Here is a 14,375-nt window from a genome sequence, read left to right as displayed (position 1 = left end):
CAGTTTGTGTGTTTGACTGAAATATTTTTCTTGCATCAAACATGACCCCCGCTTTTCTTTTGGTTTTTATTCAGCACTGACAATATTCTTCAAGAAAATGTAAATTACAGACATTTAAAATGGGTCTAAATATGCCAAGTGGTATAGACAATGTTAACTGACAATAATTTCATTGTTATCTCTTTAAGCAATAATGAAAATTAAAAAAATGTAAAAAGCTGCTCACTGTATAGACATAGGAAAGATTTTACTTCTACGAGACATATCAATTTCTGATAAAGGTTGAGATCTATGAGAATTTCGGCAAAAAAATCGATTTACTAGACTTTAATTTTCGGTCACATGGTTACATGATTTGCTTGGTATGATTGTTTGATAATATTAATGTGCAGAGGTTTAATTGTCTCTTTACTGTAAGGGTAGACCACTTTGTAGAAAAGATAAAAGGTAAGGCTGTGCCATCTCAAGAGTTTTGTATTTCATCATCATCATCTTCATCATATAGTAGATAAATAGATTTATTCGTGGCAAACGTTCAATTACTGACACATTATGGCTGGAACGACTATATACGTTTGTATGCCGAGTAAGTCGTCTTCTATTTGGTCAAAATTTATTTTAATTGGGTATTTTAATCAACTACCATGCTTTTTGCAGGTACTTGTCTGGTTATCAATTTTAGCGATTAACCCGCAAAAAAGACTTTATTCGAAACCCGTCGTTACTTGGACACGCTTTCTAACAACATGGCGGACGAAGAGGAATTACAGAAGTAGTTCTAATTTTCAAATATTAATTCGCAACATGTTTATCTTCTCGTCAGCGGAGTAGTTTTCCAGTAAAAAACACATATTGAATGGAAAAGAACATTTAAATTTCGTTTATATCTATTGTCGTTATTTGATAAGAGTTTATATCGGTACAGATTTATTTAAACTGTAGAACTATTTTAGCTCACGGAAGCATTTTGGTAAATTGTCAAGATTTGGAAGGACACCTGTTTTGGACAGCTTGGAAGCGGCGTCCGCAGAAGTTCGATTATTCTGTGTGAATAATGTCACAATAGAATCATGGATGACGAACGAATTGATTGGATACGTCACCAAGTCTATTTAGGCTTAGACATTAAAGAAATTGAAGTGTTTGAAGAACTTTTAGATCGTGATGATGGGGTTTGTGAAAGAGAACTTGGCAAATTCTTGAATGATACTCCAGAGGAAAATGAGTCATCGATTGTATTTTATAAAATTACAAAGGAAGAGGAGGAGGAGGTAGAAGTTGAATGTGGTAAGCAATTAGTTTTATTCATTCAGTTTCTTGGGATGCCATAATGAAAATTATGATCTGATATTTTATGATTGGAATTGTCTAGGGGTACGGATCCGTACCTCGTTTTTCTAGAGATTTAGGGTTATTTATGTCTTAAATTTTGTTGAAAATGAAATAACAACTAAGTCTTAACCAGTCTTCACTTAAAACTTGGATCTAATTGGTTTACATACCAGCGTTTGTCCGATTGTTTACCTTCTATTTCAAATGCTTTTACTCATACTAAAATTGTGTATTAATTGTTATATATTTGTTAAATAAGTCGGTCAATAGCTATTCATAGCTAATGTTGATTTGTTATGCCATACCGACAATAAATAAAATTTGTATTGTATTGTATTGTAAAACCTAAATATTAAAATAACGGAGGAACTCCAAGTGAATACACTGTTCTGTGCCAACAGGAATTAGTTTGTTGTCAAATAAACTGTTGATAACAGCTATATTAATGAATGAATCTATCCCTTAAATGAATTCTATTTGAAATTCAGCAAATAAATAAATAAATTAGGCATAATAATATGCACCAATCTATTTTGTTATTTAACAATGTACATTGTTGTATAATGATAATCGGCATGGAACTGATTGTTTAATAATCAATTAAGCGACATTAAGGAAAAGAAACTGTTTGTGAAATCGTCCCATGTATCTCGTCATGGCTACCAGATGTGTGAAAAACATAAATACACTAAGGGCTAATTATCAATTAAGAATAAGTTTTGCCCCAACATACTTAAAAGTATTTTGTTTAATCTTTGTATCTTTTTTTTTCTGCCAGTTCGAAACTTCGTGATTTATTTGGTGTTCCTCGGTTATTTACGTTCCGAAAGAAAACGTAACAAATCGGATGAATGTTGTTATCTGTAAACCATTTAGATCCAAGTTTAAGGTGGATTCTGATGAAATGTTATTTGTTATTTCATTTTCAACAAAATTTGAAATGTAAATGACCCTTAATCTCTAGAAAAACTGAGGTCCGTACCCCTAGAAAACCCGTAACAGGCTTGTCTAGAGGTACGGATCTGTACCTTTAAAATCATGAGAAGCAGACTCTTTGAACAGCTATATGGCTTAGGTTGCATGTCAGTTCCGAAGCTCATCAAGCTCAGATATGACAGCATATTATTTGTTCTGGCTATACCATTTACTATGTTAATTTCTGTCGGTCACATCAGGATTAATTTTTGGTGTAGCCTCATTAGTTAACCTAGAACTGAATCAAAATTTTTATGCATGAGCCGCTCTGTCTCTTGCTGGAAAACTGATGCCTCTTGTTTTCTCTGTTATCGTAGAGCCAGAGATCCCAGATATAACACAGGAAGAAGAGGCTGCTGAAGGTGAAGGTGGAGAACAAGCCCAGGGTGAGACAGCCCCAGCAGAGGATGCTGAACCCAAAGAACAAGCTCTTGGAGTGTCTACTCCCACAGGGGAGGGGGAGGACGGAGCTAAAAAAGGTTTGTTTCGTATTTTTTAAGTTAGTTCACGTAGAGCTTTCATAGTACAAGAACTTATGTTTAAGCTGAATTTGGCTGTGCTCATTCAATGCTTATTTATTACCTAATTTAAAAACACCACAAAAATGAACTTCACCAAAATGTACAAATTTTGCTAAAATATATATATTTTAGAAGTGTAAACATTGCTTTTTATATATTGATCGTGTGATGGTACAAACATCACTTGCACTAAATGTTGCATTTAATGACAATTCTCATAAAGCTTTATGTATACATCTTCTATTTACTTTGTGTAGGTGCAAGTGGTAAAAAGCGTCGGAAGGCCAGCACACCAGGTGGTGATTCCAAGTCAGAAACACCAACACCTAAACCAGAGGCTCCCACACCAGAAGTGGCAGAATCAAAACCTGAGGAAGGAGAAGAGGGGGAAGGAGATGAGGAAGAAGAAGAAGAGAAGGCCCCTAGAACAGTAAGAACATTCATTTACTGTGAAATCATTAACCCTTGTAAACCTTGCTAAAGTTCTATAATGAACTTGTCCATCTTCCAATTTGGACAGTACCATTAACTGTTAAAAGGGGTGCTTACTAAAAAGATACTGGCTAAATAGCGACCAGTGCAGATCATGATCAGACTGCACTGATGTGCAGGCTGATCATGATCTACACTGGTCGCAAAGGCAGAATCAGTCATGTCCAGCATGGTAATGGCTAATTTTTGTGATTATATTCCATTAACCAAATAAAAGTCCCTTCGAAAGATTCATGAAATAGCCATATGGCCTAAAACCATCAAATTAAAAAGTTTGATTCTACTGTCTTAAATTTTTTTATGTGTTTTGGTTATGATTAATTTAACACATCTCTTTTGAGAATGATATTTTGCTAATACTAGCAGGGTTCCAATGGTCTTGTTATTAACCATACTTTATTGTTTTTACCATGAGGAAAGTGTACCTTAAAAGATGTTAGATTTTTGATAGTTACATGTCTTGCAAAGATGCTTTTGATATGTATCTCTTAATAATTAGGTTTCACTGACCAATAGTCACAATTATGTTTCATTGACTTGACCACCAAGCACTCGTACAAGAAAGAAAACCATGTTTATTATCATTGTGTTTGATGTTTATGTTTAATATATTGGAAAATAAATACAAAACATTTGGAAAAAAAATAATGGGAGGATTGGACGGCTGTAGGGGAGGTCAGGAGGCCGTTTAAATGTTTGGCGGTTTTGGTCAGTGAAAAACATGAATTGGTCAGGGAAAAGTCAGGGAATTTTATTCACCCAGAGTGCTGGCAACCCCGGTAAGCAAACATTCTATGGATTTTATTAAAATGAACAAATCTGTAATGGTGTTTTTAAGGGTAACATATTTGGTATTAAGGTATTGGACCCGTAATAGAGTATCTCCTTTTTGAAGAGTATTCAATTCCTACTATAAACCTACTTTGACTGCAATTTTTAGGGGGGTGGGGGGGGGGGCGTAGGTTCAAACGTAACCCCACTGGGACCGAATTGTTTTTCCCATGTTTTCCTTTTTTTTCGAGTAAGTTTTTACTTCTTTCAAGATTAATTATGGATGAATTGTACAAAAGTGGAAAATTTTCATTTTATAAGCGATTTTTTGCTGTTCAATGTGAATTTACCTCTGAATCAGGAGGGGTAGAGTTAGACATCTTTAAAAATACTGAGTTACGTGCGGTAAAAGTTCTCTATTTTGCCTTCATTCTTTAGATTACATATTGTGGAAGAAATGCAGGTAGGTTTTACTATTGCCCAAAGGTTATTTTTGAACGAAGTGAGCAAAATTCAAAACAGACCCACAGGATTCGACCTTAATTTTTCCATGTTGGAGTTAGAATTCTGTCTCATTAAATCTGTTTACTTGAGGCACCCTAGACAAAAATGATTTTTACAGTTTTATTTGTGTTTTGTAATTGTTTAATAATAGCTTGATGTTTCTTTTATCAAAATTAATGCTGTAATGAATTCTCTACAAACGTTTTAGATAGTGGCCATCACATTGAATTTTGTCTCTTCTTGAGCGTGAGGAAATACCATAAATTATACAAAATTTACAAAAAACGACACGGTAAAAGTTGTTTAAAATTTGCAACACAGTGTGAAATTTGCAACACAGTGTGAAACATGGTCAACTTTAAGAATATACCAAGCAAATATTTTTTAAACATTACTATTAGGGGTCCAATACATGTACTTTAAATATAGATTTGATAGATTTGCTAAGAGTTCAAGTTTGATTACACTACAGGTTAAAATGGAATGGCAATTCATTTATTTTTGATATACTGGTATTGCAAATGGCAACTGCTTTTTTTTCTGTTCTAGAAAATTGTTGTACAAAAAGTGCAGCGAACCTATCTGTACATGTGTTACCAGCACCTACCAGAAGAGTTTGCAGATCATGACAGCATGTACTTTATCCGGAACACTCCTGGCATGGTTCCTCTACCCAACAGCAAGGATGAAGCACTTGAAACTCTACCTAACTATTTTGAGATGGGAATTTTGAATGGACATTCACTTGTCATGTTGGAGCACATAATTGCTCAGGTATAAACTTTGGATTATGTTTTTACTTGCAATCTTCTTTTTTTCTGATTCTGTTTGATATGGTGAATGTGATACGTGAATTTATACTACTAAATGACTGTGATAGTGACTATGGCAGAATTTGCATTTAAAAGGTATATTGTTATAGTTGATAAACTTGCACATAAAAGGTTTATGTTCAACAGGATTATTTCTTTTTTCTGGCATTATCATAAACAGTTTTGCCCATTTTCCATGTTTTATGGCTCAATTTGCTGCGACTGCCTTGTATATTCACAGATGGTCTGGATCTGTTTGATGTCCATTCTTCAAGTCTCTTTGAAGCTTCATGCGATAAAAATTTTGAAGTATTATTGTTTCTTATCTGTGTTTCAGGTGTACATGCCACTGCTCTCATACAATCAGCACAGAAATGGTGAGAGTAAGGCCGGAGAGGCAAAAAGTCGTCCAGAAACTCGTGCAGACACTCGTGCATCACACAAAACTGACGGAGAGGAAAAAGAAGGAGAAAAGAAAGTCAATGTGGCTGAGTCACGTGCTAAGGCCATGTTGAGAGATGAATTTCTTATAAGTATGCAGAAATTTGCAGCCAGTATTACTCGCACAATTCAACAGATTGAGGGAGAAGTGAGATTAGAGGTTCCAGAGATGGAACTCGGTGACAATATTGATGAAATTGTAGCAAATGCTGAACTCATGGACCAGATTCGAGAGGTTTGTCACGAGTGGACTAAACAGATCAGAGGTGCGTTAGAACTTCAGTTGAAGAAGGTTCCACAGGGCAAAGGACCATTAGCAGAGATTGACTTCTGGAGAGAACGTAATGCAGGGCTGAGCGCTCTCACAGAACAGCTGAAGATACCACAAGTTGCTAAAATGTTAGAAGCATATTCTCATCTGGAAGCAGATTTTGATGATGTAAAATCTGAATTGAATAAATATTACGTTGAAGCAAAAGACAATGTCAGATTTCTCTCAACTCTTGAACGTCATTTCAAAAATATTGCCCACGGTGCAACGTTTCAAGTTGTGATAGAGACAATTCCGTCGATGATGAATGCGCTACGTATGGTATGGATTATTTCCAGGCATTACAACAAAGATGAGCGGATGGTTCCCCTGATGGAGAGGATTGCCTGGGAACTCGCTGAGAGGGTAGATAAAGTCATCAACATCAGAAATATCTTCAAGTTAGTATTGTTTTAAACTTCTTACTTTTTTACAACATTTTAGTTTTCATACATCTTGAAGGTTTTAACTCCATAACCCAGCAAAATATAGTAAACTTTGTATCTTGTTTACTTAAAAGTGTAAGTAAAAAGTTCAATTCATTCATCTCAGCTTTCACTTATTGTAAGTTTATTCAACACAAACTCATTTTCCTTAACTTTTACCCTGCTTTCATTCAATTTGGGCAGCACTAGTGCTGACCATGATCAGTCTGCACTGGTCGCAAAAGCAAAATCACTTGCCACCAGCAGGCTAAAGATTAAATATCTGAGTCATACAGTTTTCACTGCATGAGAAGCTTATAAATTTTATGACATGCCCTCAGAAATTACCTATTTATATTATTATTTACATATGTATCACAGAGACAGTACAGATGAAGTGAAAAGAAGAACATCAGAGGCCAAGAGAATGTTGCAGGTATGGAAGGACAGTTACTTCGAGGTCCGAGCAAAGATTGAGCAGTCAGGACGAGATCAGAGGTGGGAGTTTGACAGAAAGAAGTTGTTTGAAAGGACAGACTATATGTCTAACATCTGTCAGGACCTTTACGATGTCGCCCAGGTAAACTTAAATCTGTAAACCAGTTTAATTCACTATTCAATTTAAAATTGATACTTTCCAGTAAAATTATGCTTTTCTTCTGTCTTCTTTAAGGCATGCTGCAATTTTTCAGTGTTAGATTTATAACACTGCAGAAAACGATCTTTAATATGTCTTTTAGTTCTTGCCATCTCATCAAAAGCTTAATTGTTATTAATGTTTATTCCTGGTTTACTTCTGCTATGCCTCTGCATTTTGTCATGCTTTTTTTTCTGTTTTTGTTGTTGTTTTTTTTCAATAAAAATTCATTACAATTTTCCATTTGTAATGATTAAGAGATAAAAAACATTTTTGTCTGTTCAGGTTTTGGAAGAGTTTTACAACATATTTGGACCCGAGTTGAAAGCAGTAACTGGTGATCCTAAACGTATAGAGGAAGTACTTGTCAGAGTTGATGCCCTTGTTACCCCACTGGAGGAGGTGTGTACTCTTTGTCCAACTGTTTTTCTAAATTGGCTGAATATCTTTAAAAGTTTCTCATGAATCATTTAATGCATTAAATGTAAATTTTTCTCATGAAATTTTTGCTGTAGCTCTGGGTATGTATGATTGCCTATTGCTTCAATGAATGTAATCTGACAACTTACCCAAAACTTTGTTTCTGTTTGCGTATGTTTTTCCTTTGTTGAATGATAACTACTGTATTTAACTTTGGTAGTTTTTCAGAAAACAAATTTTAGTACCATTCTCTGTTTGTTCCTCTTTTCTCACTACTTTGGAAGTTATTTTTGAAATTAAGACAAATGATGAAATATAAGTGTATGTTGCCACTATTTTGCAGGTTGCTTTTGATCCATTTGTGATCCGCCATTCACAATCTTGGAAAAATGTGATGGACCATTTCAACAGGGAAGTTGTTGCCATTGAAAATGAAGCCAAAATGTTCATAGACGAATCCTTCCAGTCGCTGAGATCTGCCGAGGGAGCTTTCAATCTGCTGTTGAAATTTAAGCACATTCGATCCCGCGACGCTATTAATGCTCAGATGATGCAGAAATTCCGGGATATCTTAGTTCAGTATCAGAAAGAAGTAGACACTATGGAGAACTTGTTTGCCACACAGAAGGAAAACCCACCGCTACACAAGAACCATCCTCCAATAGCTGGCTCCATCTACTGGGAGAGGTCGCTGTTCCACCGAATTAAACATGTGATCATCCGATTCCAGTCCATGGAAGATATGATGCAGAGTGACATGGGAAAAGGGGTTAGAATAGTTATCATAGCATAGTCATCTATTAGTTAATCATTAATTTCTACATTTGTCAGTGTCTTAATAAAGGAACTTCTTTGATAATGAACTTATTAAATGTGTAACCAGATAAATACGTTTTAAGATCAGTCATGAAATTTAAATTTTGATCTTTAACTTTTTTCAGTGCCAGTACTTTTAAGAACAAAACATGGCTTGAGGCTCTTAGAATGGTTCTGACATTAAATATTGCAGAATCTATAGAAAACTTGATTCACAACAAAAAACTAACTTATTTCATAATAGTATAGTGACTTCACATACTGTTTCAGACACGAGCCAAGTATCTGAGTGTAGGTAAACAGATGAAACTGTATGAAGACAGTAAGTATGAACAATGGCGGGAACATGTGGAACAGGTCTTACCTTCACTACTGAAGAGGAATCTTATCATCAAACCAACACATGCTCAACAAGTCCAGTTACAACAACAACAGACTGAGGAAGGTGAAGGAGATGGTATGTTTTAATTTTGTACAAATGTAAAGAGAAAACAATTTAAGTGATACAACCAAAATGTGAAAAGATTGACTGACCCGTTGATTGTGTTGAAACATACGGATAGTTTTATCTTTAACAAAATTTGTAAATAAACTTTGTTTTCTGTTTTTCAGGTAATGAATTTCTGTCTGCTTTTTTTTTTGTTTTCTTTATTTTTTACCATCTGATCAGTACATTATTACTCTAGATATATATTAAAGTGGAAATTTTGTTTGTTTGTTTACCATTACAGAAGTTTGTCACAATTTTTTTTATCAGTTTAGATTTAATTGATTCTATATTCAGAACTCTCCCCACTAGGTTTGAATCTATGTTAGAACAATATATTTTAGGTGCCTCAGTCCACACGGATAGATCACGTGGTAATGATTTGAACTATTTAATATCAAACAACAATGATTTGAACTATTTAATATCAAACAACTTGTTTTTCTTTTTTATTCTATTCCTGTTACATAGAGTAGACAGTTTCTGAGTCTTTTAATAGAAGTATTGCTGTCTGCATGTTTTTCTTCAGAATTCTTTTACTGATATTTATTTTCGAGACAGTATAACTCTTGTAATAGATTCAGTCAAATACTATGATAGATAGGTATGCATAATACTACTGAATTGGTTATAAACTGGGAAGTTTTAGCTGATTTTATTACTACAAGTACCAAATTGTGAGAGTAAATGCGTTTTTGAGAAAATATGCTGGCATTACACAGTTTCTCTAGATATCTGTTACATGACAATACACAGTCTCCAGACATCTATTACACAGCGTTACACAGTATCTCGAGATATCCGTTACATATGATAACACAATGTCTTCAGATATCCATTACAAGACATAACACATAGATCTATTTCACAGTGTTACACAGTATCTCCAGATATGGGATACAGGACATATCTATATGACATTTCACAGAATCTCCAGATATCTGTTGCATGATAATACTTAGTATCACATAACATTACACAGTATCCCCAGATATCTGTTCACAATATAACACAGTATCTCTAAATATCCATTACACAACATTACACAGTATCTCCAGATACATGTTACAGGACATTACACAGTATCTCCAGATACATGTTACAGGACATTACACAGTATCTCTAGATACATGTTACAGGACATTACACAGTATCTCCAGATACATGTTACAGGACATCCAGATACATGTTACAGGACATTACACAGTATCTCTAGATACATGTTACAGGACATTACACAGTATCTCCAGATACATGTTACAGGACATCCAGATACATGTTACAGGACATTACACAGTATCTCCAGATACATGTTACAGGACATTACACAGTATCTCCAGATACATGTTACAGGACATTACACAGTATCCAGGGCTCCAGATAATTTTTTGGCCAATGAGTATTTACTCATCATATTTTTTGTGAAAGAGTAAAATTTTTCTCCTGAAAATTTATAATGAATGTGAAAAAAAAAACAACAACCAGAAATGAGTTTTCTAACATATATTTATTGGGTACATAACGCCGATGAATTTGTTTGCAGTTCAGTTTCAATTCAATATTCAAGTTTTTGCTTCTTTTTTTTCTCCCTTGGCATGCTTTGGCTTCATTCACCAAAAAATATGAAATTTCAATTTTCAATAGATGTCTACCTTTAGTTATATTTTTTGGATCATTTTTGTTGCTTTAAAGAATTCAGTGTTTGTTCACTTTTCCATTCGTAGAAAAAGACATTTTTGTTGTTTACTCTGCAGTGGAAGTTGATATTTTAAATCGACGCTGCTTTAAAATACACTACCGTACCGTCAATATTAATTCCCAACTATTTGATTTACACACGCATTGAGTGTATAATAAAGTTTAACATAGGTCTATCGAGTACCATTCAATGAGTGGGTATGTTCAATGTGGGAGAATGCCTACCGTGCTCTGTTACATAAAGCACCCAGATGAATCAGATTTTGTTTACGCTAGTAAAAAAGTAATTGGATGCGTTTCTGTAATTTCATATACGTTTTTATACGCTTAAAAATTATCAGATATGCGTATATGCATTATTTCAAAGCGTAATTTACGCTAATACGCATCTTATCTGGAGCCCTGAGTATCTCCAGATACATGTTACAGGACATTACACAGTATCTCTAGATATCTGTTACAGGCCGTCTTCACTGAGATTTAACATTATTCATATTATGACTTTCTATAAAGACCTCACTACTACCCATGACAAGTCTTTTTCTCGGGATGATCAGCGTAGTGTATCCTCCCCGTTCAGTCAGTCACGTGCGACAATGACTCCACACTCCACCAGTCATGCTCCTACACAGAGCAGTAACTATCATGCACTTTGTGCTCATACAAACGGATTGGAAGTTGAATTTTCAGCACCCTTTTTGTTTTAATTGAAGAATAGCATAAAATTTAGCAAATAAAGTAATGTTTAGTATTTCAGGTTTGTTCTAATATTTAATATTTTCTGATTGTGTTTCCTTGCATTCAAGTTCCTTTAATTTGAAAGTTTGCACATGCTTGTAAAAGTAAAGTTTGAGATTGTCAGAAAAGTTCTCACTATGTCCACCAAGCACGCTACTGAAATGGATTTTTATTGAAAAATAGAAGCTTTTATTATTCCAATTAGTCTGCAGCTATTTAAACATCAGTTTTTCCTATGAAAATGAAGAATATTTTTATTGTTATTTAAACAGCTAGTAATAATTTCTATTGAACACACATTTGTTAGAATTTGAAGGAAAATATAAAGCACTTTAAAGACACTTGCTGCAGTTTCTTGTAGGAGAGATGGGGCAAAGATTTTCCAATAATAGAATTTGTTCAAACTTTGTATATGAACACAATTTCATGTTAGAAAGAGAAAAATGCAAAAAACAATCATAGATCACCGTGCTTGTTCATGAGTTATCTGTCCTTAAAACTGGATTTTTCTTCAAATTTGCATATTCAAGGGCAGATAACTCCTGAACGAGTATGGTGACCTTCGATTTTTTTTTTCATAATTCTGTTTCTAACATGACACTGTGTTCAAATACAAAGTTTGAACAAATACCATTATTGGTAAATTTTTTACCTAAAACTGCTGCATGTATGCATCCTTAAGCAAGGTAAAAGGGCATTCTTTTCAAAGCTCTGCAACTTGTTTTCTTCTGGATTTTCCTACTTCTGTAGATAATCCCTTTCTTTTTATATCAAAGGCTATGGCAACACACACTATATCTTGGTGAAGGGTGAAATTAAAGTTGTTTCTTTTTTATTACTTTGTTCATAATGAACTTTCATTTATAGTAATACTATGTACTTAGTATAGTGCAAGTGTGTTTCCTTAGTATTACTTTTATAGTCTACTGAGATTTTCTATTTTTGCATCTTTTATGTATAATAAAGCAAAATAAAAGCATTGTACTGTTGTGCCTGTTTGGCAATGACACTATTTTTAGAAGTTTCCTACATGTTTTTATATCTTGAGGTTTATATAATATAAATTATCTTCAGGAATCAAATTATCACAGGATTATAAACTTATAGTCTTGGAATGATAAGCATATCAGTTTTAACTGTATTGAAATATCTACAACTTAGAAATTCCACTAACTTTTTTGTGTATTTTCTTGTTTTTAAAAAAGATAGTGAAGATGTCAGTTTGCTGGTAATATTTTCATTATTTTTACAGCCAACGTGTACGAGGTGAAGTACATTGTAGACTTTGATCCTATGTTAGCGGAAATAGTTTCCGAGACAAAATACATGGAGCAGCTTGGATTTCTTTGACTTAGGTCGCCATTTTTTAAATCCCAGACGACATCTGATCATCAAATTATTTCTAGATATTGATTTTTTCAGACATCTGTACCGCGAACAGTATGGTCTTTACTTTGGCCTACGCACCCACAATACAACAACGGTGATCTAATAATAAGCAATCAAACTACATGTATGAACTGAGAAGATTGTAGGTCATAGATTTTTAAGGTTACAACATACTAAATAGCTGTTCTTCTTTATTCTATATCAAATTGACATATTTCAAATGGCCGCAGTACACATCAGGGCCCATTTTAAATGCTTGACACTTATATTTTCTGGAAGAAGATTGTCAGTGCTGAATAAAAATCAAAAGAAAGTGGGGGTCATGTTTGATACAAGAAAAATATTTTCAGTCAAACACACAAACTGCAAAACTAGCTAAAAACTAGAGATGCTTTTGAGAAAAGGGAATGTCTCCCACAACTGCATAATCATCTAAATAGTAAGTCAGTCTTTATATACTGTTTACTTAGAGCACATATGCATGCGCTTTTTTGGCACCAAAAGGACCTCTATACTACTTTTAAAAGTAGTATAGGCACCTGTTTGAGGTCAAAAATGCGAAAGAAATCTGAGTGTTTTTTTTTTTTTTTTTTTGGTAATTCAAGGGCCATAATTCCTAAGTGCCTGTGCCAATTTGGCTAGCTATCGAACTTGGCCAAGGTCTTATAGTTAAACACATTTTGTTCAAGTTTGGTGAAGCTTGCACTTAGAGCGCACATAAAGTGCCCCAAAGGGACTCCTATACTTCTAATGATTAGTAGTATATTGTCGTTTTAGCTCCCAAGACCTGAGCATATTTCGGTAATTCAAGGGCCATAGTTCCAAAGTGCCTGGACCAATTTGGCTTGATATCGACTTAGCAGCGGCCTTATAGTCAAACACATTTTGTTCAAGCTTGGTGAAGATTGCACTTAGAGCTCAAATAAAGTGCTCCAAAGGGACTCCTATATTACTAATGATTAGGTCAAACACATTTTGTAGTTTGGTGAAGATCGGATGAGAAATGTTTGACTTAGAGTCCACTGTAACAAAGTCTTTTGAACGACTAACTCAAAAAGTGTAGGAGACCGCAGTCAACCTTCATAAGAAGTTTGACAACTGTAGGCCAGTGTGTCCTTTAGTTATTGAGCAGAAGTCATTTTCAGACTCAAAGTCATTATGGCTCTGACCTGTCAAACTCACAGCGGACCCCGTTTTTGATATCAGCCAGGCCCTTTGACCTACTAACCACAAAAGTAATAGGGACCATCCAATGATCACTGGCAATCTGGCAATCAGGCTATGAAGTTTTAGGCTACTGGCCAGTGTATTTCAGCTAATGAGCGGAAACTATTTTCTGTATCAAGATCACAGTGACCTTGACCTCCAAAACAACAGAGTACATCTGATCACTGGCAATTACTCTATGAAGTTTGACAACAGAGGGCCAAGATCTTAAGCTATGAAGAAAGCATTTTCATTATAATATATCATTCTAACCTTGACCTTACAACTCCCCAAAGGACCTAAACAAGAGGGTCATTGACCCTATAGCGCTCACCTGTGTGTATGGCTTCACTTGTGTTTATGTAACATACTGGTACAAGTACTAAATTAGATTCCTTCTA

The 14,375-nt window shown here is 34.6% G+C and overlaps 1 protein-coding gene across 1 annotated transcript; it reads left to right on the top strand.

Moving 5' to 3' along the window:
* Positions 1–749: 749 nt before the first annotated feature.
* Positions 750–12,729, top strand: LOC128557369 (dynein axonemal heavy chain 10-like). Its single transcript, XM_053544686.1, has 11 exons — positions 750–1,287; positions 2,625–2,786; positions 3,086–3,258; positions 5,145–5,369; positions 5,745–6,559; positions 6,965–7,163; positions 7,506–7,622; positions 7,984–8,409; positions 8,727–8,913; positions 11,155–11,277; positions 12,632–12,729. Exons 1-11 carry the CDS (start codon positions 1,071–1,073, stop codon positions 12,727–12,729), a joined length of 2,742 nt encoding a protein of 913 aa, XP_053400661.1. The 5' UTR covers positions 750–1,070.
* The last annotated feature ends 1,646 nt before the right edge of the window (positions 12,730–14,375 follow it).

Source organism: Mercenaria mercenaria, chromosome 5, assembly GCF_021730395.1.
Source record: "Mercenaria mercenaria strain notata chromosome 5, MADL_Memer_1, whole genome shotgun sequence".
In the NCBI taxonomy this organism is placed as follows: Eukaryota; Metazoa; Mollusca; class Bivalvia; order Venerida; family Veneridae; genus Mercenaria; species Mercenaria mercenaria.
This window is presented reverse-complemented; position numbering and strand designations above follow the sequence as displayed.

Bases quoted from the DNA above. Each gene is read 5' to 3' on its own strand.
- LOC128557369 (XM_053544686.1), top strand. From the start codon at position 1,071: ATGGATGACGAACGAATTGATTGGATACGTCACCAAGTCTATTTAGGC. The intron at 3,259-5,144 runs GTAAGAACATTC...TTTCTGTTCTAG, and splicing joins AAGAGAAGGCCCCTAGAACA to AAAATTGTTGTACAAAAAGT. The intron at 8,914-11,154 runs GTATGTTTTAAT...CTTTCTATAAAG, and splicing joins TGAGGAAGGTGAAGGAGATG to ACCTCACTACTACCCATGAC.